The sequence below is a fragment of the Varroa jacobsoni genome, unplaced genomic scaffold (genome assembly GCF_002532875.2).
Source record: "Varroa jacobsoni isolate VJ856 unplaced genomic scaffold, vjacob_1.0 scaffold_1310, whole genome shotgun sequence".
In the NCBI taxonomy this organism is placed as follows: Eukaryota; Metazoa; Arthropoda; class Arachnida; order Mesostigmata; family Varroidae; genus Varroa; species Varroa jacobsoni.
Genome location: NW_019214212.1, coordinates 1 through 26,094, shown reverse-complemented (window position 1 = coordinate 26,094; position 26,094 = coordinate 1). Strand labels below are relative to the sequence as shown.

At 40.2% G+C, this 26,094-nt stretch overlaps 4 protein-coding genes across 8 annotated transcripts in view; all 4 read left to right on the top strand.

Moving 5' to 3' along the window:
- mwh (multiple wing hairs) overlaps positions 1-1,164 on the top strand; it is a 171,339-nt gene extending 170,175 nt beyond the window's left edge. For all 5 annotated transcript variants that reach the window (XM_086971778.1, XM_086971779.1, XM_086971776.1 and 2 more), the window contains one exon: positions 78-1,164. The gene's annotated coding sequence lies outside the window, so the exon portion shown is untranslated. The remainder of the gene's footprint in view (positions 1-77) is intronic.
- Positions 1,165-2,924: 1,760 nt separating this feature from the next.
- Fsn (F-box synaptic protein) lies at positions 2,925-7,880 on the top strand. Its single transcript, XM_022847841.2, has 4 exons — positions 2,925-3,845; positions 4,280-4,362; positions 5,520-5,666; positions 5,867-7,880. The coding sequence occupies exons 1-4, from the start codon at positions 3,461-3,463 to the stop codon at positions 6,056-6,058; spliced, it is 807 nt and encodes a 268-aa protein (XP_022703576.1). The 5' UTR covers positions 2,925-3,460; the 3' UTR covers positions 6,059-7,880.
- Positions 7,881-16,799: 8,919 nt separating this feature from the next.
- Positions 16,800-20,702, top strand: LOC111268701 (lysozyme C-like). Its single transcript, XM_022847842.2, has 2 exons — positions 16,800-18,893; positions 20,534-20,702. The coding sequence occupies exons 1-2, from the start codon at positions 18,505-18,507 to the stop codon at positions 20,565-20,567; spliced, it is 423 nt and encodes a 140-aa protein (XP_022703577.1). The 5' UTR covers positions 16,800-18,504; the 3' UTR covers positions 20,568-20,702.
- A 1,137-nt stretch (positions 20,703-21,839) lies between these two features.
- On the top strand, positions 21,840-23,644 carry LOC111268709 (lysozyme C). Its single transcript, XM_022847858.2, has 2 exons — positions 21,840-22,673; positions 23,028-23,644. Exons 1-2 carry the CDS (start codon positions 22,455-22,457, stop codon positions 23,319-23,321), a joined length of 513 nt encoding a protein of 170 aa, XP_022703593.2. The 5' UTR covers positions 21,840-22,454; the 3' UTR covers positions 23,322-23,644.
- The last annotated feature ends 2,450 nt before the right edge of the window (positions 23,645-26,094 follow it).

The following is a 26,094-nucleotide window of genomic DNA, read 5'->3' as shown; positions in this document are numbered from 1 at the left end:
ATTTCCGATATGTTCTGTCGAATTTAGTCAAGTCTAATTTATCCCGTCATCATCCGTTTGCCGGCTGACATTTACAGATCCCCTGAGAATTTGGGTGTCAACATTTCTGCTAGAATCCCTGCTGTTTCGGTTCCTACGTGGACAGCGTAGGTCAACAGCGTACCTTGCGCCCGCTAAAGCTGTATTATATATGCTAATTATAATGACGTTTCGCCGGTAGGTAGAGGATAGCTAGACTATCGTAAGACGAGCCTGCTTGATCATCGTGTGCTCTCTTTCATTGGTTGACTGGATAAAGAGGAAACAGACGCTACCGTGCCCAACGGATCTGCGCCTCTGCTTGCGTGCGATTGAAGTGATTGCGTGCGTGTGCGTGAAGGACCTTTACCACTCACCGCGATACGGCGGGTCGGTGCGGGTCCGCCTGAGAAGGACACAACGCACAACTATCTACACATAAATGCGTATTCATCAATATGTTGAAACCAAGAAAGAGGAAAAGGCAGTCAACAAATGAGGACAATCGTTCGTGATCATGCTCCTGTCCGAGCGTGAATCAGCAGGACCACCAAAAGGTTCTATATATATATATATATATATATATATATATATATAAGTTTTAATAATAATTTATTGTGTATATATAATATAGAAATAATGATAATACCAGGAACAACAGCATATGACGAGTAAGCTAATATATAATATAGTATATCATCGGATACAGCAATAGCAACGTTCATATACATACAGACTTACGCACCTATGCAGAATATTAGGAAAGGAATGAGCCAGAACATGACCAAATGGCTCGTTGATGAGTCGTCGACCTGACGCTGCGACAACCTGAAGCGCAAGACACCAAGATTTATCCAGCCGATTCTCTATCATATGTAAATGTCATTTTTTGTTTCAACATCTCGTAGTATATTCTGAAAAACGCCAAGCATAAACTGAGTCGACCAGCACTTTTACCTGCACTGAAGGGCTATATACATCATAGTTCGAGGTAGTTAACGGTATTGCCGGCAACAAAAATTGCATACTAAATGCAACCCAGTACGAAATCACGCGGCAAGCTAACAAAGCGATTCCGGTTCACCTGAAGAAAACCTGTCCTAAAAAAGAAATAAAGCGAAAGTTTCCTTTTCTGACGAAATCAGACACGATTGTCCTTCCTAACCTACCTAGGTGACGGTATAGGTATCCAAAGAAATGGGCTAATTTACTTATACTTATCACCTGTGCAGCGTCTTTGTGATGGTGCGCCAGCAGTTTGTTTGCCAGGAAAACTTCGTTTGGAGCCGAAATGCACATTCTTTCGAGCTAAAAAAAAAGTCAGCCGTTTACAGTGATAACCAGCAGCCGTAAAATTCAAAATACCCATTTTAAACGTAAGACAACAGTTAAGATTTTACAAACTTGTAAAAAAAATATCTGATAACTCAAGAACTTTTCGAGATGTCTAAAATTGTGTGCGTACTTTTCAGTAGGTTGTTAGGCCATAAAAGATGTCCTCTTATGTTGATTCGATTCAGAGATTTTCACTGCTTACCGAATGTCCTATATATCTCGAACAACGAAGTCTTCAAATATGGGTTGTTGAGGATGTCTTCACTAGCTTTCATTACGTAGTGCAGCCCCATTCACGCGCGCATGTTACTCAAGATGGAAAGCTCCGAGCTGATTAACTGGCCCGTTTTATTTTTTTGAAAAAAAAATTAAAGAAAGATTGACGAAAGGATCGAGGGAGTGCATATTTGACAAACGAGATAACAACGAGCAGATTGTTGATGAAGTGCAAATTTTTTTCTGTACGCCAACAAAAAAGCAATGTTATAGTTGAATCGACTCGAGGCTATATTACTCATCTACTGTTAATTTTAACTTGAATTTTAAGTTATTTTAACAATTTCTTGTAAAAATGATCGCAGCAATCTAGCTAGCTAGCTTTATACGTTCAGAAATGACTCTGACATTACTTTTAAAACCTACGATAACAACATTAAACCAATTTTCCGTACATACAAAAAACTCGACGAGGGCAAAGTTGATAGACTAACTTCTCTTATTTTAGATATTAGTTTTCCTCTCTCCCGCGTTTAACGTAACTGTATAGAGTTATCAAATTGAAACGTTTCAGACTAAATAGCTTCTTGTAGCAACCTGCTGACTAGATGCATCTTATTTAACACATAACAACAAGCTTATTATAAAATATTATTACATATATTCTGAGACAACATCTGGCTTATTTAGCTTAGGTCAGTAATTTACAAATCCAGCTATTTATAAATATTACTTTTAACATATAATTAAAAATAAAAACAATAAATATTATACTAAGAAAACCTCGTGATTTCCCTAGCATAGAAAACGAGATAATTCATTATCAACAGCTTTCTTCGAAACTGGTTATCAAAAGCCTGAGTGACGGCATGGAAACTGCCGCTTTTTTAAGCATCAAAACTAATATGCTGCAACTTCAGCAGAAATCGAAGAACCCAATAAGCTACTTCTCCCTAGTGAACTTCAATTCTGTGATGACAGTATGCTTTTAAAGTTATTTCCTTATCAAGAAATAATTATGGAAAACATTTTCACATGCGTTTGATAAATTGATTAGACCATAAATAGTTTGACGTGATCATGCCAAGAAAAACGTTATCACTCTGATTGATAATCTACACTACAGTCATTGAAGATCCTAAGATTTCGTATTATGACCCTATAATAAGCCCTTACAGTCCTAAAATATGCCCAGTGGATCCAATGCGCGTCCATCGTGATATCATATGCGATAAGTATCATTTAATTTTATCGATAAGTAGATGATTTTTTAAATAAATTTGACCGTTACTATGCTAACTTTGCCTTCCATATAAACCTGACGTTTGCACGATATTATATTGCTGTGTCTTCAGTACGCTGCCGTTGGATAATGAAAAAAAAAATTTAAGCCGATTTTTCGATGATTGCATCTATCTCACTGACATCCACAGTGATCGTGCACTGTGTTTCTGTGACTCTTTCTCTTTTCCGTGTCACTTCCGCTCTTGCATGTCCTTACTCACAAGCATAATCGTAGTTTCGAGATCACTCAAGCAACGCAACTATGAAATTCCCGCCTCAAGCAACGAGCACTGTCTGTGGGGTACCGGGTGAGGCGAAAGAGAAAGGGAAGCCATTAGCCAAGCGTGGAGGGCACGGGGCTCTCGTTGTTTGCAAATAGTCACCAGTTAAGGAGGTAATAGCATGTCCGAGATTATACCTACCGCTGGATAGCAGACGATACTCCGAACACTCAACAACGGGACCTCATCAGGGTTTTCAACGACGCGACAGCGGGACAGACCTTACAAGAAGCTTAATACGTGCCTTGACGGCCGAATAAGAAGTTGAATACTTCGGTAGAGCTATTCAGCAGCGATAAGGGGTGCACTGACTCACCACAAAAGGGATGGCCCCTCCGAAGGTGGCCCCGAGCACCACTGGTTCGGTGTTGCTCACGCTGCCCCGTTCGATTCTTGAGTATATCTTTACGTTTCTTGATCTCAATTCACTTCGACAAGTAGCTTTGGTTTGTCGACGTTTTAACGCTTTGTTAGCCGATGAAAATGGCGAAATCTGGCGGTTGCACGCCATGCGCCGGCTTTCGGCCGAAAATTTTAAAACGCCTACAAATATGCTATCGGATGTGCCGACATACAAATCGAAACTACGCAGTCTCTTCCACGCTTGGGATCCTTCTGAGTGTTCCAGGAATATCTACGTCAAGCCCAACGGATTCACGATCCATCGAAATCCTGTAGCGCAGTCAACAGATGCCGCAAAGGGAAAGATCGGTGAGTTTGACTTATATTATGGAAGATACTAGTGACAAATCGGACGAGATAAAGAGAATACGACAAGTTGACAAATTCGTTTAGCCGTAACGAAATTTAACATATTATACCAATATAATTCATCTGTAGAGATGACAGCTTCAACAACTGTCCTAAAGAATAGTTTAACTTTTTTTTAGAAACAAAAGTAGTAACCTTTTCTTTTTTTAAGATATCATCGTCCGATGCTCTACTTTGACATGACCCGTTAGCAGACTAAATTATAGGTACTACTGAGGACACTAGAAAGACGCTGAATATTCTGAGAAAGCTTTTAGTTATACCCTAAGCGCCACTACGTGTACGTTCGGGTGCAATGTCTGGATTCGTTCGATTTGAATTACTATGCCAAATATACTTTCTGAAGTTCTCTTACATTTATAATATTTTTTTAGGTTTTAATAACGGTCGCCATTGTTGGAAAGTTTGGTGGGAGGGTCCTCTCGGAACTGTCGCCGTCATTGGAGTGTCCACAAAGGTAACACGTTGTTTTGATGCGTTTTACTTTTTTTGTTAACAGATTAGTGCATGGTAGTGTATGTAAGGTATTAGGTTATGCGAAAACACAAGAAGGTACAACGATATTTTAGCATATATTATATGCGGTGCGCTCTATGGTTCACATATTAAAACCCTAGCGCTCTGGGAACTTATCAGCAGCTGTATTCTGATGATACGCATCGCCATACTTTCGCATTATCACTGACTGAAATCATTGACTTTCGTTCTTCTTCGAAGCTGTTCTTCGGTCTGACCTTTCCTTTGTGGATGGGGCAGACCAATTCATATGTCTTCTACAGCAACGACGTACTCGTTTAGGCCGAGTCTAGTAACGGGTTTGCTAATAATAATTGTCCGAAGGGTATACGCCATGAGTGTCGGTTCGTGAGGAAACAAAGATCCACTATTTCTTTTTGATCTCCAGTAATTCCTTTATAATTTCATGACACGTTCATAGGGAAGTCCTATGTTGCATGGTGTTCTGCTTGAGAGCTTCCGTAATCACAGCAACTTCGATTCTAGGTTTTCAGGTTGCAATCACCTCCTATGCCATCATTGACTTTCCAGTGTCCCTGAAACGATTACGTTAATAACAAAATGTTGTTTCGCTAAAAGTCTACTTTTGCTAAAAGTGTTTTCGCTAATCTTCGGTCGCGTAATTTTTAAGAAAAACCACTGATATTTAATTTTCAGCATTAAGCAATATCCGGACGTCTAAATTTACAGTTATATTATTATATTCAATAAACTTGTAATCGTAAACAATTAAGGCTTGGTTTAAATACTTACTAAATTTTATGCGTCAGTAATGAGCAGTTTAAGAATTCTTCAAAATCTCCAAAGGACTATATAGCTCTGGACAAGCTGACATTTTATAACTGTGGATACCGTTGTTTCATGTGAGTGCAGTCTATGCATGAAATAAATTTTTTTTAAATTGCTGAATAAACTATATTGCTAATTTGTATTAAACTTTAAGTTGATAGTACTGAATATCTAAGGCCTTGTGAATTTGTACGTGAAGTGCAGAACGAAAGCCCTGAATTTTTATTATCATAAACGTTTGGATCCTACGTTAGGTAAGCCGTCCTTTTTAACTTTAATTTGCTTCTATTCTACACATACACCGCTTAGGAAGCCCCAGTCCAGTGTCCTGGTTACGTGGCTCTGTTGGGCTCGAACTCTGAATCGTGGGGTTGGAATCTTGTCGACAACGTTCTTCTTCACAATGGAGATAATCACGGAATATATCCACCACTTAGTAATCCGCCGAAATATCAGGTAGTGTTGCAATAAAAAATTAAATCGTTCCCTTCCAGAAGGTCATGTAGTAACAATCGTTCATTGTTCTCGGCGTTTTATGGACATATAAGTACGGAATATATTCTCCTCTATGGCAAAAACGTTGACTTTAGACAATGTCTATGATGAAGTAGCAGCTTTGTACTCCCAATTTATCTTCTATTCTGCACGATGAGCAGGTTGGCGAGAGAATTCGTGTCGTCCTGGACTGCGAGGATCACACATTGTCGTTCGAGCGAGCTAACTGCGAATTTCTAGGGGTCGCATTTCGTGGTCTGCCTGATAGGTGCAGGCTGTTTCCGGCCGTATCAGCTGTTTATGGCAATACTGAAGTATCAATGGTCTATCTTGGCCATCCCCTTGACGGATAAGAGGAATGGTATAATTCTAGTTCCGAAAGTGGTACATTAACGAAGTAAAACATTTGAAACTATATTGCCGTACCAGCCATACACCTGCAGGCGAAAAAATTTCTTTTCCTTTTTTGCATTAAAAGGTTAACACGGCAACAAAGTGATATTTACGCTGTGTATTTGTGTGCGTTCTTGTGTAAGTGTGCGAGCAGCTCGAAAAAAATAGGCTTCGTGAAGAGTGGTTCATGTTTGAAAGTATAGTAAGCAGATAGGTGTGTAGAAGAATGTAGAAACACCGGAAATCCATCAGTGAAAACTACTCTTGTATAAAGTATCATCGATTCTGTGAAACAGGTTAGATTGCCAGTGAAGTGACATTATCGCAGGCATCAAAAGCATGTTGTTGTGTATAAGAATAGAGCTTGTGCTTAATACAAATCAGTTTCTTTCGACATTGGTATGAATATATATATATATATATATATATATATATATATATATACGTGATATCACTGAAAACCATTTTTATGTAGGCTAAATTAAATAATCCGTTTGCTTCTGTGAAAAAAAGCTGTTGCGGACGCCATATTGTCGAACGGGGTTTAGAGTGTATTGTAGCTTGTTCGATTATAGTCAAAGTAAGTTTATTAACTAGTCATGTTTTTCTTTATGACATTTACTATAAACAGGTAGCTGTTTACTCTAAAACTGATGAAAGTAAAAGCTTTTATCCCATCAGATATCATTGAAATACAGACATATTAGGCGAGGAAGTCATCATTCCGACTTCAATAAAGGGTCACTTCCCAACTGACGACCATATACTCGTGCAAGCGGATGATCGGAAAACTACCCTAATAGTATTGTATTTGTTTAGATATGTATTAGGTTATATTGAATTGATCATCTGGAATATTGCATGGGTGTTCACTTATTGCAAAATATTTCCTGTTAGCATGAAGCTCCGCAATGTTACAGACGTATTTCGTTTTTCTCGTATTAAAGACAGAGTTTACTAGTTGTATACGTAGCTATTTAAAGGCTAGGAGTGAGGATCCGGTCTGTCTAGCTATCAAGTCATTGAAAGGACACAACTAGGTAGCTAAATCGAATCTAACGTATTTGATAAAAGAAAATCGTTCATTTATAGTGAAAGTTTCATGGAGATCTTTGGTTGCCATACAACGGCTGTATCATCTATGAATATAGAAGTCGGCAGGACCTGTAATCTCTTCATTTGATGTTCGTAGACAAATGTCGATGCACTAACTATGTCCATATCAGGTCCGATTTTGTTACAAAGCACCATTCTCTTGTTCGCATTGGCCCAAAGGTTTTTGAAGAAGGGGATCAATGTTTTTGTTCTTCCTCTCCCTGAGAACTGGATGGCAATTCGCTCCCCATCTGCAACTTATAGAAACTAGTCATTTTTTGTATTATGTTACTTTATGTAAAGGGCTTTTTTTTTCGAAATAGTGTGACTAGGCTCTTCTTCTGGGAAGGTTGATGCTAGTAGTAATAATAAGTTTATTTACACAAGTTGTGTTATGTAGATGTGTCGCTGATCGAGTTTAAAGCTGCCAATTCCGGTCTGAGACAAGAGCTTGGTCGTCTAGGCCACTGCATCAACTGTATTCATTTAAATATGTACAGACAATATTCATCTTAGAAGAAAGCATTTTTGTGACCATAGAAATCCGGTGATAAGTCTCATTTCGGCGAGAAAACGACAGTAATTAACATGACGGTAACACATATATATACACCATTGAAACATGGTAATGAGTATTTTTCGTACCCAGCTGATAATCAATAAAGCAATGTGATATTCATATTAAAATCCATGTTATTATTATAGAAAATGTTTAATTTGACGAGGTTTTCCAGATTGTTAGGTACACTTTGCACTCCGCTTAAAATAAGATAGAGCACAAACTTTACGTTTCCAACAAACGGCTCCCACTAGATATGAGTAACGCTCCTCGGGTTTACTCACTCTAGTTTAAATTCGACTGGGTTGCATTTCTGTATTTTCCTAGAGTATTCCGGACAGATGGTGATAATTTGCACGTGAAATAGGTACGAAAATAAGCTTAGATACGACGACAAATCCGGTATATCCAATGGCCCGATTGTTCGTAACTTAAGACTCACTAAAAAGAGCTTGTTACCCACGCTAAACCCCACGCAAGGGGGGCAGAACTGGAAATCGATAAATACTGAAGGGCGTAACAGCAACATAATGAAATGTCTTATTCCAAATTTATCATTGTTCAACTAAAAAGCACGGGATTCCGCCATGACGCCTAACCTGTATTGGTTACACTTAGCATGTCTAAAGGAAGATTCGGAGGAAAAGTCCATAAAAGCGAACCGTTCAGAGACGTGAACTTGTGACTGAAACACTTCGTGGTCTTCACTTATGATTTAACGATTCTAGCTTGGTCTTGATCTGAAAACAACTCCCCATCATCGCGATTGAAGACACAAGACGATAGTTTATAATAATTTTAGGAATTTGCTCTTTATTGCTAACCGAATAATGATTTTAGTTATTTTTGGGATTAATGTTGTCTACAGATCAATGTCAATCTGACCTACAATGCCAATCCCGGTCACCACCAGTGACATATTTCCAATCGCATACGCTATTAATTGTGCTACTTATAAAACTTTGTCTGGTCTTGTGACACAATCAGAGTATTATGAAATGTACTATTTAAGATAGAGGATATTTATTTTTATGATGCATTGGTTTTTACATGTGTGTAATTTGCTTTCGTGTTTATTTTCTTCAAGGTGGGACTGCTTTCGGAATAATTACCAACGGATTCAGTTATATTTCTGTGTAATCTACACGAGACAAATACAGTGATTATATTATACTTACGGAATCAGAGTGTCTCTAAATGTCGTGTCCTTCACGGAGTTAGAGCTCCGCGTAAGGGCGCTCATCCATGGAAGACTATAAACCCGCTCGAGTCTAAATATGATCTTCTGTTTCGTACTTTTAATAATTTGTTTATGAATGTTCTCACTGTTCAACGTCGATCTTTCTGCAAGCCTCCTTCAGTCAGTAAACCTATTCGAATATACTGTAATAATATTCTTTCCCACCGATTTGCTCCCATTGGGCTTCGTGTACAAAATGACATGTAATGCACACGGCACCGTTAATATCTGCTGTGAAATGGTGCATCGCGCATCGACCATCCAGGTTTAAAGTGACGAATTAAAAAACACAAGTTTCTTTTTCATTGCAACAACAACATAATTTAAGGTAGAACAAGGGATAAATTGTAAGATCTTTCAACAAAAAAAAAAAATGGTCAAACTTGGTTTATGAGACGAGCACTGACCGGCTTTGATACTTTAGTAGAACATGCCTTTCCGATTTAACTCGATTAAGGTTCTAGTCATGCTGGTATTTTAAGCGGTTATCTTGGTATGTAGTCTGTTTGCGAGACATCGCAAAAAATCATCGACCTTTCGGTGCGCATCATAACGAGAGTCAAAGTATATGCTCCGTAAGTTGTTAGACATTGATACAACGCTAAATATATCAGTTGGTGTACTCCGTTTAGAGATATTTTAACTCAACATTTCGTAACTAATTATCTCAAGCTCACGCCGAAGCGCAGCAGATATGACAGAGAAATATCCAATGGATGGAGACCGATCTAAGCACCGATTAACAGATAAATCTGAACATCCAGTCAACAACATGTTCACCCCGGACAATTGTTCGCGTTAAGGCTCCAAGCTGTAGCCGTAACTAGCAAAGGTATGATGTATAATGTTAACTATTTGATATTAGCCTAGGTACAAGTTGACTTTGTCCGAAGGCGCTCGAGATCGTCTCCAACTGTTTATCGTCACCGTTCTGGCTATTGCCTGGTTCTCAAACGGCTTTAATATATACAATGTAACAATTTTTTTAATGATATTCGATTCGAAAGGAAAAACTTATCTACTACCTAACGGTCGTGATTACTTACCTCGGTAGACTGCTTTACTTAAACTTTTGGCTAATTAAACAGTTCGACAAACTGAAAGACCCCATTTTGGCTTCAGTGGCCAGTAGTTGATCGTTTCCAGGTACCCGCTCCTGCTGTTTTCGCTGCTTCGCCTGCTGTTTAGCTATATAGATGTGTAAGCTGTAAACATTTCCAAAATAGATTAAAGTGCAGTTTAGAGATACATATTGCTATTATCTAGATACCGTCCCTTAGAGTTTCTTGATCTGCAAAACACCGAATTGTGATGGTCAAGATACAAATTCAAATATCATTCATTAAACGAGATATTTTAATGTAAAAGGTAAATAACGTTATGGGTAGATTAACCCAGGCTTTTCACACCAGTGTGAGATTTTCCCATGGAAATATTTTACCTAGAGAGTCTATTAAGTCGCTTAGGATTACAAACTATTTTGTTCAAATTACTTGCGCACGAGTACAGGGCATATTTGCACTTCTAACAGAACCCCTGCTTTGTTTAGACGTATCTAACCTACTTGTTTCATACGTGCCTTACTTTGCTCAGCTTTCTAATAGCTTTTCCAGTTATGTAAACCTATCACTCAGATTTTCAATGTCTTTCGAAAAGCAGATGGCAGAAATGAGCTGTATATAGAAAAATAAAGGACAACGTGCCTGAATGATCCGGATCACATGCAGTATATTTAAACTAACCTTCACTTTTTCGTGGGCAGTGGACTTTTAAGGGTGGGAGGTTGTAATTATAGCAACAGGCATTTTAAACCAAAGGGGATCGCTTTTAAAAGAAATGCCGAAAAAAATCCGGAACCAATTCCTGTTATGGCGTACTCGCTAGTCTAGAATTAAGATTATGAATGATCAATCTCTCTAGCTGTAATGCACGTATAGGACATGCAGTATATAGGTACCCGATGCATTGCGTTATCTTCGTGATATTCTTCTAAACAAGATGCCGACTCATTTTTTTCGCAATTGGATCTATGTTGCAACGATTTGAGGCTACCTTTCTATACAGCTTCACCGTTTCACATTTTCTTAGTGTTCGATTATATTCACCTGCAGTAGTTCGATCTTTCTTCAAAAGTCCGAGCAGTTATGGACTAGCTGTAAGCAAGCAATATCCTTATCCACGATGAGGCCACGAGAAGAACCTGAAAGCATTTTGATCGACACCTCATCGTACCTACACATAGGGATAGCCTGTTCCACAACATTGTATTTAGTGGGACCTGGTTTGTTGCACGAAACAGACGCAACTGTGTGGTGCGTGTACGAACGCCAGACTATGTAGCCAGCGGTTACCTTCGTCGTGCTAACGAGACAAGATTGATTAGTCTTAGATCAATATGGATATGTTGTCGTCTGATGTATCTTATGATGACACTAAAGTGATAAAGGGCAGTTTAAGTAATTGAAAAGATCTCCTATAATTTTCTGAGTTTGTACAGCCAACAGTATGTTATGTGGCGCTTGCGCTGAAACCATTCGCAGGTACCTCAGCGTAACACAGGCCTACCCGAGATATCACAGAAATCTGCAAAGGATACCACATAGCAACAATGGATTACACGGTCTAACTGTGAGAAGAAGTTCTGGATAAGCAGCAACTGCCCGCGTAAATCACGGCCAAGTATTTCAATGCTACCGCATTGACATCGTTACGCGGGCTCAATGTTAGGATATAGATATTCAAGCGTATGTTACCCAAGTGACGCCATAACTACTTGTGCGTTCTACTAAAGCTGGTACTCATGCTGGGCCTTTAGTTTAATGATATTCTGGGTTGTGTATATGGCCTACAGCTTCAGCACTGTAAAATCCCTTGCGCAGGCATCTGTAGTTGAGGGCACTGTTCTGCATACCTACCTTTCCTCAACATTATTGGGCCTAGCTTGAGCAGCGAGGCCACTAATTCTAATTAGATATAGTTTTCAACAACATCACACTGACAGGAGAAGGCCAGCTCGAACGTGGTTGAGCAAACAATTCTAGACAGTGAATAGGTTGCATTACTTGGGCCGTTTGGATGTGCGGCGGCTTGTTGAGCACCTCGCACGCGGCTGGCCAATTGATGACTGCCGGATTTTTCATGATAATTAACAGTCTTGCGGCAGGTGTCTTTCTTGAAAATTTTAATAATTTTTCTTTCTTCTCGGTACAAATCTTCCTTCTTCAGAGTGGTCAGAATAAAAAAGCCTCAAGCGATCACCAGAAAGAGTTACTACAGACTTCTGAACGTGCTGATCTGTTTCTCTGATCAAACGCTCTATGCCACAATAATAATTCCATTACAATGACTGTTCATCGCATATCTTTCATTATTCGAGGTTGTATTTGTCTGACAGGGACATTTGAGAATGGTTAGCTTGCGCTTTCTCGTCGTTTCCGGTCGTTCGTACCCTGCCCTTAAATGGAGCTCCTTCCTTCGGAAAAGACTTAGGCCAGTTGAAAGTGCTTACTTAATATGTTTACGTTCCTGTGTAGCTAGTTCGCTTATGTAGACTAGTGCCGCAAATCTGTATCCCAAATAGTGGAATAATTGTAAGAGACCAATTAAGTCTAGGTACAGTACAAAGGCTTTTATCAAAACGAATGAATGCATTTACATTACTCAAAAAGGGAGGGTTACAGTCACAAGTTCGGGGTGGGTAAGCTGTCAGCGCTGGTCGCCGTGCATCGCTCGAGATAAATTATTGCGAGATGACCCTTTATTTTTTGTCGCTAACCCAGTTCCTCTAGCCTTGCGCCATGCCAGCAGCGAACAACGAAAGCAACGTCAGAGTACAAATTCTAGCTACTATATGTTCCTAATCTCAGCTTTAAGGGACGGGCACATAGTCATGAGTATGGATGGGAACGTACTTCGACTGTGTTTACTCTAGGTGTTTATAATACAGATGATTAATCTGTGCGATCGTCTGAGGTGCACATCCCTCGAGGTGATGGTCGAGTTTTTGAAGGAAACATTTGTCTTCCCAACCTTTCCAGAATCGAAATCCATATTGGTGACCTTCATCAAGGAAACTGTTACTAAAAAGGCCGAGAATTGGATAGCAGAAAACGCCAAACAGAAACGACGATAACGATTAGTGAATTATAAGCAGAACATTTCGTCTTTAAATTTCTATCAGCTTTGGCTTTAATTGCGCCATCTTTGGATACGAAGACATTTCTTCGACTTGAAACGATGGTTTAGTCTCGAAGAGCATCGGTGAACCAGAACTGAAATTTAGCATTTATAATGAACTAACATCAAGATTGGTCCGTGCAATTTACGCAATTTCTGAATGTACACCTTTTCTTTTTGTAGTCAGGCTACCTGATTTAAGAAAGTTAACAATGAAAATGAGGAGCCTCGACAAGTATCTCCGCGTAAATAAACCCTTTTTGTTCAGGTAGGCAATTCAAGGAATCTACCCCGATAGACACACGATAACGACCGTTGACCGTGTGACGCTACGTTAAAATACTGAGATTTCGGAATAGTACAGAGTATAAGATGTCGAAAAGAGCAACCCTTCAGAGTAAAATAAATGTCAAATATGTTGTTGATCATTTTACTCTATCGGGTCCCTTCAAACTATTTTTAACCAGAAACAAACCGTGTGCGGTCAAGATGTCCTTGTGTAGGTACCTGATAACTAACATTTAAGGTGCTTAGCTTCTAATTTGTAGGTCAGTAAAGGGTAATCCGATAAGTAGATTTTATGTTCACCGTCACAGCACATTCGACGAGCGAAAAATGTATCGAAAATATCTACAAACCTAAAATACGCCAACAGCGCGTTGACCATTCAGCCTTGAAATGCTGAGATTCATGTTAGAGCCGCTCACCCTATTGATGATGCAAAGAAACTGCTTCATTTGCTAAGGCCGTTTGTACGAAGTAAGGTCTTTAACTTTTCGCGCGACGAAACACCGATGTACCTGACAGCCTGAGATCCAGCTGGGCAGTAGGATACACCTTGCTATCAATGCAAGTACATGAAGAAGAGCGACTTTACGAAGTATGAGGAAATCATGCCTTGTGACTCTAGCTGACACTATGACTTTGTTAAGGTTAGTAACAAAGGAAGGTCGCAGGTTTTCGAGATGAATACAGGTTACGCCTCATCAAAGCTATACGCCTATGACTTTAACGCGCGTAGCAGTAACTCTGAGATCATTCAAGTCCACAAACTGGCGGAGTGTCACCCTTTTTATCTGTTTCTAGCATTAGGTGTGATGGTTAAATAAACGCACATGTGTGAAAATCAACTTCATATGTACAGTTATATGTGGACTCAGGGTACATGACCCGCTCCCCGCTTGAAATTGTTTCGTAATGACAAACTGATATGGCTGAATTGAACACTTACTTCCATTTCTCAAAGGCCTTTAACTTTCAAGCTTAAAGATATACTTGGGCGAGCTGCCGATAGATTACTTTGTGATCAATCAATAACAATTTCACCATAATCAGGGATTAATACTAGCAATCATCAACCGCAGCTTTTTTATAAATCAACGTGACGTCTCAGCTAGGTGTTTTTTTTTTGGCAATGAATAAAAATCGAGAGCGGAACGTGAATGTTGTGTTTCCATCACGCAAGGGGATGTTTATAAGAGGAAATCCTAAAAAAAAAGGGTCAACTCAGCAGACTAACACAGGTAACGGTCCACAGATCGCCACCTGCAGATGCTATTCCTGAGGGAACTTACCCCTACTACTGAACCTATTTGATTACAAACAGAACACCAGTTGCCAAAGCCGACGGTAAAATCTTTAGGGTATCGACGGCTTTTGGCGTATCTGACAATTGGCGAGTAGCCTTTCCTCTCTTCGTTTACCAGTTCCGCCCGTCCAGTCCAGTACAGAAACGTCAACATATTCAGTGGAAAAGCGGCGCTCGTAGACAGACATAACGCGACGGCGTTTTGCCGCCAACGTTGTTACCAATAACGTTATTAGTTTCGCGACGCCTGAATATCACTGTTGGAGCCGCTACTGTGGTTACTTCTGCTGTTACCGCTTTGACACATCCGCGTGTATTTGTCAGTCCGATTGTTCGCGCGATTCGTGTGAGAAACCCCTTTTTCATCAGGTACGCTGTCCAACTAGTCCTACTGGTGTAGGACAAGCAGAGGCAACGTGTTGCTGCTAGTGAAGGATAAGGACCGGCGGTAAGGAGAATGATCAAGATGATGCCATGTGAACGTCCACAGCTCATTAGTCAACTATTAAATCGAATCAGCATGTAATTTAGGCCGACTCCTTTTTCAATTACTGCTTCTGTTGTGTTCGTATACCGTGGGGATCCTGTCTTTCCGGCTGTGACATAGACTTAAAAGATCTATACAGAATAAACCTAGAATTGTAGTTCTTTGAAAAGATGAATACAAATAGAGCGGAGAAAGTTCTGGATTTCCATGAACTTAACATGTGGTCGGCTTTCGTTTATAACATCGACAGTCAATGCTTATAGTTTATTGGTAAACACTAGGCCTTAAGTTATTTAGTTGTTATTATAATATGAATGGTTGTTTCTAGACACAGTCCGCGTTGGCCACCCTCGTCAAGCTCGTGTTGGCGATTAGTCTGCCAAGAAGATAATTGTTTTCTCGTTTCATAGACGCACGCAATGATCAGATTTATGGACAAAAACACATCTTTTTAACGATAACTAGTGTATTTCTACCGATCGTTTAAATCGCTCTGTTTCAATGGTGGTTTGCAAGGCTTCTGTACAAGGTCTACAAAGTCTGTTAAAAGGATCGGTATACGTGAAAGTGGACACGTATTTGAATATTCTAAGAATAGTGCCGCTCTGGTTATCATCATCAATCCATCTGCGTTTTCGTTGTCACGCTCACAGAGCGCCGCCTGTCGGATTCTTCAATTGAGACTAATCACCGCCTTAATCTGTTATTTTCAATGTTTCGAGGAGTCGCTAAATAACGCAAGGCCAACCATGTTCGCTGTCAGTTCGCAGTCGACGTTTCCACCGACGCTGGGTTCTCGCAAGAACACCAGTTTACGCAGTGCGCGGCGGCGCACTGCTACATGAGAAAGGTATCTAGAATAGTTGAAGTCAGCCACCGTATGCGGGATGCCATTTCGATGTGTCGATTAGGATCGCCTGACTTTGGCGGCAAAAGAAGATCTTGAAATTGACTTCGGAAGAGCTATTTTAAGAAGCGTGAGTTGATAATCAACTGAGCTTTAAAAAGGACACGAGTCCTAGCTACTCACTGTCACTGAAGTCAAACGAATGCCGTTGGTACCGTGAGCGCGTCTCAAACAACAGCGGGAACATGATTCGTGCAAAAGCTCTACTCGTTTGTGCGTTCGCCCTGTCGTTTGATATCGTTTGGACTCGTATTGTCGAACGATGTGAACTGGCCCATAAAGTTATTCGACATACACCGTACAAAGATCCTTGGAATGTTAAGCACTTCGTATGTATCGCTTACCAGGTATCGCGCTATAACACGAGCAAAGTTGTCAAACGACAAAACAATCAACAGTCGTATGGAATATTTCAATTTCCTTCGAGGTTCTATTGCCTAGAAAAACCCCAGCGAGGTCGTGTTGGTGTGTGTCATCGGGTGTGCGATTCATTCAAAGACGACGACATTCGTGATGACGTTGAATGTGCCGGCATTGCAATGGCTATCTACGGATTCCGTTTTTGGAAGAGCTGGTACAATCATTGCTTTCTAAATCCTAATATAAACACATTTCTGAAGGGCTGTGGAGTTGACCCCGAAAATCCTTGAAGGAAGTGCTCGCATGGCAGGCCAAACAAGAGCACAACAACGAATGCGCACTACGTTTTATGTTATGTCAGATTATTCATTAGGTACATGGTGTTAGTTAATCTAGATTGATCTGTGAAGCGTCTCCTGTAATCATGTTATTACGAAAAAATAAATAAATTCTGACCATCCGCTTCATCATTAAATCTGAATATTTGAGGTCAAAACTGAGATTCTGTTGATCGATAAAAACAGGCAATGTACTTCACAGTTATAACTGATTCAAGTCACCCGTGAAAATTTCTAACAGGACCGAATTACAGTCAGACGTATATAGGCAAGCCTTGCCATTAATGCATATGTAGGGCACTTTTGTCAGTCCCATGACGCCTGAATAGGCTCTTGCCTTCAAAATAGCAGATTTCACATACCTATTCTACATATCGAGCTACTGCAGCACGCAATTATCGCAAAACGTACATAAACATAGCTAACTTGCTGAAAGAAAAATGACACAAATATGAAATACGGAAAGAACAAGGCGCTAGTAAATCGCTGTAGAATATCGAACATTAGCTCTATCTCTGCATTCAAAACGTCAGTTTTTCGTGTTCTTCGAAAAAAAACACTCAATAGGTTGTCTTTTTGACAATAATTGTTAGAGAACCGACCGTCGAACTATATTTAGTAAGCGTAATTGTTCAGGCTTTCGCGTTTTGCAGACTCGACAAACCTAGTTAGCAACGAATCTAACAGTAACGAAACTTTAAGCCTTGGGACAAGCGGAACAGACAAAACAATTGAAAACTCGTTAAAGAGTAATGTGAGCTTTGCTAGTCAACAACGAGAGATTGGCAATATATACACGCCAGCAAGCTCCCGGCGTGACTGGATGAAAATCTAGACCTAACTTTTAAGGGTTTCATATCGTGTAATATTTGTTGCCTGCTCATTTTTTACCTAAGCTATCCTAACTGTGTAATCCCCTGTAGGTTTAATAGGCTGAACAAGAACGTAGCCCCGGACCCACCTAGCACCGCAACTGACTCCACAAAGACACCTTTGCGAGCAACAGTAAATAAACTAGTGCTCTAATTATTAATGCACCACCTTATAGGAACCAACAGCACGGTAACGAGGCTACTACCTCTGGAATAATTAGGCATAGAAGCCGTTAACTTTTTTTTTCTGACACTTTCGTTCCGAATCGAGCTTCTGATAGGTCCTGTGTAGCTATAAGAGTCATCCTTCAATTGACGTTAATCATATCAGTTGTCTGCTCTCTTCGCGCAATCGAGAACATAGCAAACCATGTAATACGCTAACTCGCTCGATTGAAAGACATGATCCAGTATCATTGAGTGTAGGTGGCATTAGATACTCACAGAGCCGCTAGACACAAATAAGCGTCCTACGTCCGCCTTCTAACAAAGTATTGCTTTTTTCATGTACTGGACAATACTTCAGCAGTAACCAACTAGCTTTTCCTTAATCTGGAGATACCAAGTTCTCTGCTGGGATCAAACAGCCAGTGGTTACTAGCGCTTGACTACCCCATTGAGCGTATTCGGAAATTGCACATACTGTACGTGTAACGACACCAAACGAATATGCCTAATGATTTGCTACGCTGAATTGTTCTTATTATTATTATTGTTTTTGGTGCTGGCATTTTGTTAGACGCACAAACGGCATCAAGCAGGCACTTGAAAGCACACAGGCACTATGTTTAAGGACACCGTAGTCATTGTCGTTATGACGGTCCTAACCTTCGAAACAGGTTCGACTCGAGTCGTTGAACGGTGTGAACTTGCTCAGAAAGTTGCCAGACATACGCCGTACAAAGATGCGTGGCACGTCAAACAGTTTGTGTGTATAGTCGCCTATGTGTCTGGCTACAATACAAGCAAAGTGATCAGTCGGCAAAATCAGCAACAGTCGTATGGTATCTTCCAATTTCCATCGAAGTTCTACTGCCTGGAAAAGCCTCAGCGAGGTCGTGTTGGTGTGTGCCATCGCTTATGTGACGCGTTCAAAGATGACGACATTCGCGACGACGTAGAATGTGCCGGTATTGCAATGGCTATTTACGGATTTCGTTTCTGGAAAAACTGGTATAATAACTGCTTTTTAAATCCTAATATTAGTAGCTACATTAAAGACTGTGGAATCGATTCCTGAAAAAATCCAAACGAAAGCAAAGGGTCGCCTAACAATTGGAACGCTCTCTGCGATAGCTTCTGGTCTAAATGGATAGCCTAGTTCAAACAGTTTCTATAGACGACGATAATACTTCGACGATAATAATTAATGCAAAAAATTAATTTTTCACGTAAAATCCATCATCAATGAAACACTCCTATGTACGCGTCTGAGCCTAATACATGGCGGACAACGTTCAACGATTTCATGGAAAGTGTTCTATAGAAAATTACAGAGGTGACGGTATTTTTTAGCCTCCCGGATAAATTTGCTCGCTATCGAAAAATATATGATACAAAAAGCAACGTTTGCAGATACATTCGGATGCTTTGCCACGCCTCATAAATGTCAACGAAGTCAGCCTTTAAGTGCACTTAAGGCAACTACAAGTATCCGTATGAAGCTAACCCAGTTTCAGCGCTGTAAAACATCCACACACAAAAATATAAACATGTCGGGACGCTGTTTTTGTAGGGTACGCTAAAAAGAAGAGAGCGTTTCCTTTATGTGCCGATTAGGGACCAAACTATGATAGCCATGTAGCATATTCCTAATGACAAAGTTTTTACAAATAAGGGTTTGTATGTATACATATACCTGTATATGTGGACCATGTCGACCACGGCTCGAGAAATATTTACATGTAGATAATTCACGTATGGCGCTGTTAGTTACTACACAGGTCGAGCGCCGGCAGTCCAACACATACAGCATTTGATACAAAGACATAAGCTATAGAGCGTTGAAGTTGTTCCGTCCGTTAACAGTTCTGAGGAACGATTTGGGTTATTGAGATCTTACGGATAGCTCCGCTATTATGACTGAGAAAAATACTAATCGGAAAGCAATCCCTTTGGCCATAGCATGACAAATGGATACACGGTTTCATACAGTTAGCATTTATTATTAAGCGAACTCGTATGCGTACATTATGACGTCGTGAAATAGAAAATAAAACATTGACCTTTTATTATATGGTTTAGTATTTATTTAGATATTAAAGGTGCGCAGCTGGCAATTTGGTTCAGTGTTCGTTACATTGATATGAAACGATAGCGATTCACTGAAACGTAGATACATATATCTATTGAAGACGAATTTTATCACAAAGCTAACGAGACATATCTAAATACTCTGAATGGCGGGTTTTCATATATCGTATGTGTGCCAGTTTTAACAGGCAGGATCACGTCGTGTTTTATGAAATTCGGCCGTCATAAATTATATAATAATCTAGATGGAACGGGTTACGTTTTTGAGAACTCGTACATATGTGTATATTATACATATATATTGAGTGTTAGCTTTAAAGCGCAATATGGAGCATCATAATTTTGTGCGTGTAGACGACCCCCCGCGACCCAAGGATGGTTACTGAACTCAAAGATAATAATCTGTACAATGTCGTAATATTAACTGTTTTGATCGATTGCCCCGTGGTCGGCCAATATTCCAGCAAGACTGGCAGCGTAAAGTACCATAACTAACCTTCGACACCAGTTCGCTAATTTTTTTTTGACGTAAGTTCTTCTGGCTTCCTTTTTTTGTCTAGGCTCAGTGTCGGTGCCCGATACAATAGGAGATAAGACTTGCGGCACGTTGTTGACGAGCGGCCTATGTATACCGAGTAAGGAGTGCAGCGATATGCAGAATAATTTTATCAAATCTTTGGTCAACTCAGTCCCGAGGTACCGAGTTGATCGTTCTACACACACGTTCCGCCATCGATGCCATTGTCATATAATCTAAACCAATTAAAGATCACAATGTGACAGAAAGCCCCTATAGATAAACGAAGCCCCAGCTGATCAGCAGTCAGTAAAATCAGTTACTTTAAATAAAAATCGTCGAAAGAACAATATATTTATTTAACTACGTCGTTTATACAGAACTCCGACCGACATCTCTAGAAACAGCTTGTGAGACACTCAAAGGGGCATGCATCAAATGACGTCATCCATACACGCTGGACTGCACACGGTTCTGCAGCACCCGTACGAGTGGAGATGTGGGTTTCCTATCAGTTGGGCTTTGTTTTGGTTATTTCGGTTGGAGTCACAGCGACGACTGCCTATGCGGTACAGCAAAGACTGGATAATTCATAAAAGCAGACTGCGCTAGCAGAAAGAAAGCAACCGGCACTGCTCGGACGGATCATTTCTAAACATGTTGATATGCTGCTATTTTTCCTCTCGTAGCAATAGGATCGTCGTAACGAGCACGCTAATCTAGAAATAGTGATAATGTCAAGTCGATATCAATCACTCGACGGTGTTCTTTTTTTTCTGTTCGATTATAGATAATAGTCAGCTACGTCCTCTCGTTATAGAGTACAGATCGTGCATTGCCTGGCAATGTCGATTTCGAAACAAACGTAAAATGACGGCTCAAAGCAAAGCGGCAGGCTTTGTTATATGAAGGAAACTCGATTTCGGCCAAAAGCCGTAACGTCGAAGTTGGGCCGACGAATCGGTTACACATCAGCGATACGATTCCGCTTCCGCATAACTTGTAACTGAAAAACAACTCCTGTGCCGTAATAAGTACAGTCCAATTATTGCGTTGTAGAAGAAAGAACATCTTTCTAATGGGCGAGCTATTCTCATGTCTTCATGCGGTGGTTTTTTTCATTGCAAATCCATTGTTCGACGCACCCCATCATGCAGCCAGTATCGAAAAAGCATCTGCGATAGACCCTGCACGACTATTATAATGATGCGAGTGTTCATTATAACTATGGCTCGAATTTAACGCTAGCGCGAAATTTACTACAAATGCACCGTCAGGTCAGTGGACAGATAGAGCTGACATTCGTCATAAAATGCGTTCATTCCAAAATGGCTGAAACCGTTTATTGCTGCTTTTCAGAACTATTTACTTACTCTGCATTTATCTTGTCTACGATGTATCTATAGAGGAGCTATTGATTACAAATTTAAGTTACAATGATTCAGGATGTGCATAGGTACGATGTATATTTACTAGAGGTGAATACGGTAGATCCCATCTATCCATGTAAGCATCTTCGTTGCCAATCGCTGTCAGCCTTATGCCAAACGACATAACGAAGGGCTGGTTTGGGCGGAAGTTTCTAATTTAAGCGAGCATGAAACCGTATTGCTAATTTAACTAGCTTCACCTCGGAATTTGCGTTTGACGAGTCACTTAAAAGGATTTCTAAATAGGCGCGCCAACACAGAGCACTGCTCTTCGTTTCGTTAAAATTGTCAAGCGGCAAATCTACGAACGGATGTATGTAAGTGACCCGTAATCATAATAACTTAACTCGAAGCACCCGTGGTAGGCTCGAACAAAAAGGCGTTCATCTTTTGATTCATCCTGCTCTCATCAGCAAGTTGTTTTTTGTCAAGCCCTAAACGCATTGTGTCTTCGTGAAGACGATGCGTTAAGAAGAGATTTGACGAAAGGACAAAAAACCAACCTGTCCTAAATATCATTCAAGTGCTACGGCAATGTCTTCGCGCGATAACAACCGCTCCAGCTTGGGATGTCTGAACCACGACTTAGTAACATCGAATTTCTTGTGGATAACTGTGGTAAGCTTGCTCGTCTTAGCGCCGTTAGCTGACGTGCGCTTGGTGGACCGCTGTGAAGTGGCTCGGGCGATTCGAGATCACACAACAATCAAAGGGGCTTGGAATATCAAGCAGTTTGTGTGTATCGCTGACAAGGTACGATAACTTTAGGTCTATTTTGGTTAGCCCTTATGCCGGACCAAGTCGATTGTTGTACTATAGTACAATATAACCTTATGGTATAAGCACCTGAAGGGTAATAGGGCATGCCACGATGTCGACATCTGTAAGGCTATGCAGTATGACAATTACGTGAATACGTACGAAGATCAAGGAAAAAGCAAGGACAAACAACGAGTATGAAAGCGCTCGGCGCAAGCGTTTATGACAGACATACAACACTAGCTCATAGATCGTTTATAAGCATGATTTGATAAATTCCGTAATTAAGATTTGTCAATTACGGGTTAGTTGTAATGTTTACTATTTCGCTGTCCATTTTTCGTGCAGGTGAGCCACTTCAACACATCTTTTGAGGTTCTGCGTATAAATTCACAACGTTCAGTCGGGCTATTTCAAATTCCGTCACGTTTCTACTGCCGTAACAAGCCACCCCCGGAAGGCCGGGCCGGGCTTTGTCACAAGCTGTGCGATTCGTATCTCGATGACAGCATAGGGGATGATGCCCTTTGTGCGTCAATCGCTTACAAGCAAACGGGCTTTCGATTCTGGAAAGTTTGGTACCACCAGTGCTATCTAAACAAGGATATCAACAAATACATCGAGGGTTGCGGCATCGAATAAGAGATTCAGCATTATATAGTAACTATCAAGCGATCAAGTTTGAACGATACAAAAGAAAGACCAAGTTACCATTTGGCCTCAGTCGCTTATGAAGAAACTAGTTTCAGTTGCACTAGGTTTTGTACTATGCCGCTTAAAAACTAGCAGTGTTCTGAAGGGTTATTCTAGCATAAAACCCAGCTTTCTGTACTCAAATGGCGAACATCAAATATTATTGAAAACTGGTTTCGGACTGAATTGGAATCTTTATGGTACTGTTTTTATTTTATAATAACAAAATAAATGTTGCTTGCACGCTAGTGTTTTGTGCACCTATGCTCAAAGGCATTTTGGTTCTTACTTTAAGGTTCTCGGTAGATGCGCAGTTACATAGCCTTATGACGCAGCCTTCTCTAACATTGCCATACCAAACTAGATCTACTGTTTACGTTACCAGTGATTCGGATATTGAACGAGAAACTCTTAATCGTCGTGTAATCGAGTCTTACCTTTGTCCCATTGTTGTTTATGTCCAAACATTAACAGGGTTTGTGATAGAGATTCGTAACATTAAAACTTAGGTTAACTATGGAGGGCCGTTATGGTTACTAGATCTTTCTGGGTTTTCTCGTTCAGTTAGTCTGCTGCCTGCACTGGAATATCAGTGGCCCCATAATCCCAGTTTATAGACTCTGCACAATAGAACTAGAAACAGTATGCACTAGCAAATCACAAACATATTTTTACAACTGCGTCGTCATTTCTTAGCGCGACTGAATTTCGATTCTCCAAACTACTATACCTGTATTGCATATTGATGGGTTACCAGACGGGTAGCTAAAGACGGCACCCACCTTAAGCAACTGTAAACTCTGATCACCCGACGCTGATAAAAATAGCAGCAAAACTAACAACGTCAGCATCGATAATGGCCATCTACGTGTTATTACATGCTCGTGCATTCGTGCGTATCTCATCGTGCTCATGCTATGCATCTATTATACCGGTTCTGCCGCTTCGCCTCTCGTAGCCTAGAAGAGGCAAACGAAATAATATTCTGACCTGGCAATTTGTGCTAATCTAAGGAGCTATCTAGTCTATGAAAACGACGCTACATAATCGGCTTCGGAAATGGTTGTTTGATGGATATAAAAGCGATTTTGGTAGCGAGTAGGACACCTATTGGCTGGGATGACAACCATTACCTTTAGCTTCGACTCCTGATTTCGTATGCAATGTTGCGGGGATGGAATAAACTTGATCTCAAGGTCTAAATTAGTATATCTGCAAAATTAACTTGGAGGAAAAAGGAACAACGAAGCAGTGGTTCCGTTCACGGCGTTTGTTATAGGTCGGTCTGCTAAGCCTTAGATAGTAGGATAGAGGGACAGTTGTTACGTAAAGTTAACAACTTGTGAGTAAAATCAGCATCTTTTTTCTTTAGTTTAACTATAATTATTATATATATAACGCTTATTATTATTATTATTATTATATATAACGCGTTCCCAGCCATGGAAAACATAGAAACAATTTTATGATACCGAAAAATAGGTCGATTGAAAACTAATAAGCGATCCCGCAAAAAACCTAATCCGGAGAAAATCCTAAGTGGTTTTTTTCTTTTAGGTATAGTGTATGCAATATTGCAGTGTTAGTAAAAACGTTTGGCTGTTTTTTTTTTCTGTCTATCGTTCTACGCAAATGCAGCAAGAAAGTGAAGTTTACTAGCTGTATGCAGTTCAATCATCCATTCTAGTTCACAGTACGCACTTATGGCTTCACTGTATTGGCGTGTGAAAGTCACTGAGAAATAAAATGAAGAACATACTGGCTTCGGATACGTAATAGCGAGAACATAACTTTATCCAATTTTCTTTTTCTTTTATAATATGTAGAGAATCCCTTTAAATGAAGTGCGCTAGCTATACAGAATATTGCCCTATCCAGGTAGAAAAGTAACGGGGAAAGGCACAAGCAGTACCAGCTGAATCACAACCGATGTATACTATTCATAAATGATGAAAGACCCGAAGTGCTGAAATTTCGACTTTTGTAGCGCAGATTATATGTTAAACTATGTGCACATCTACGGCGAAAAGGTCTAATCATTTACTTCAATAAAATAAACTTGGCTAGTTTAGGTTTATGTAGCTTTGACGCGGAGAGCGGCCAATGATCCTACAGATGTTGATAGGATGAGCCATCTACGCACCGAGCGCCGTTCTGGCCAGTGGCCATCGCATTCATTGCCTTGTTCAACCAAACTATATAATAGACAATCACTAACAAAAACATACGCAGGCATCGCGAAAACCGCATTTATTTCGATATGTCAACAATGTTTACATCAAATTGTGCCAACTATGAACATGGGTGTATGAACGCAATATTTGCTTTTTTGAATAATTTACTCACGGCTCCTTCTTTGCATGGCCTGTGCCGATCTGTTGCTAGTTTGACAATCAATATGAAAGTACGCCTTCGAAACAACGCAGTTTCAACTATACCTTCACTATACCGGATTAACCTAGATTAGGCTACAATAATGCCACTCGCTACCTAGCATACCTACTAGCCTTTAACGTTAAACATCCTCTATAATGAATCATTTGCCCGAATACAGTACACAGTTGGCCGCGGCCGAAACAGCTCAACAAGCTGACACACAATCTATATATAGTTTCTGTTTTTCTCGTCCGTTAAACAGCCTTTTTTCCCTCACTTTCTATCTCTTTTCTTCTCTCTTTTCCTTGCTATTAACAACGAACAATAATTTTTACCACTTCCCACC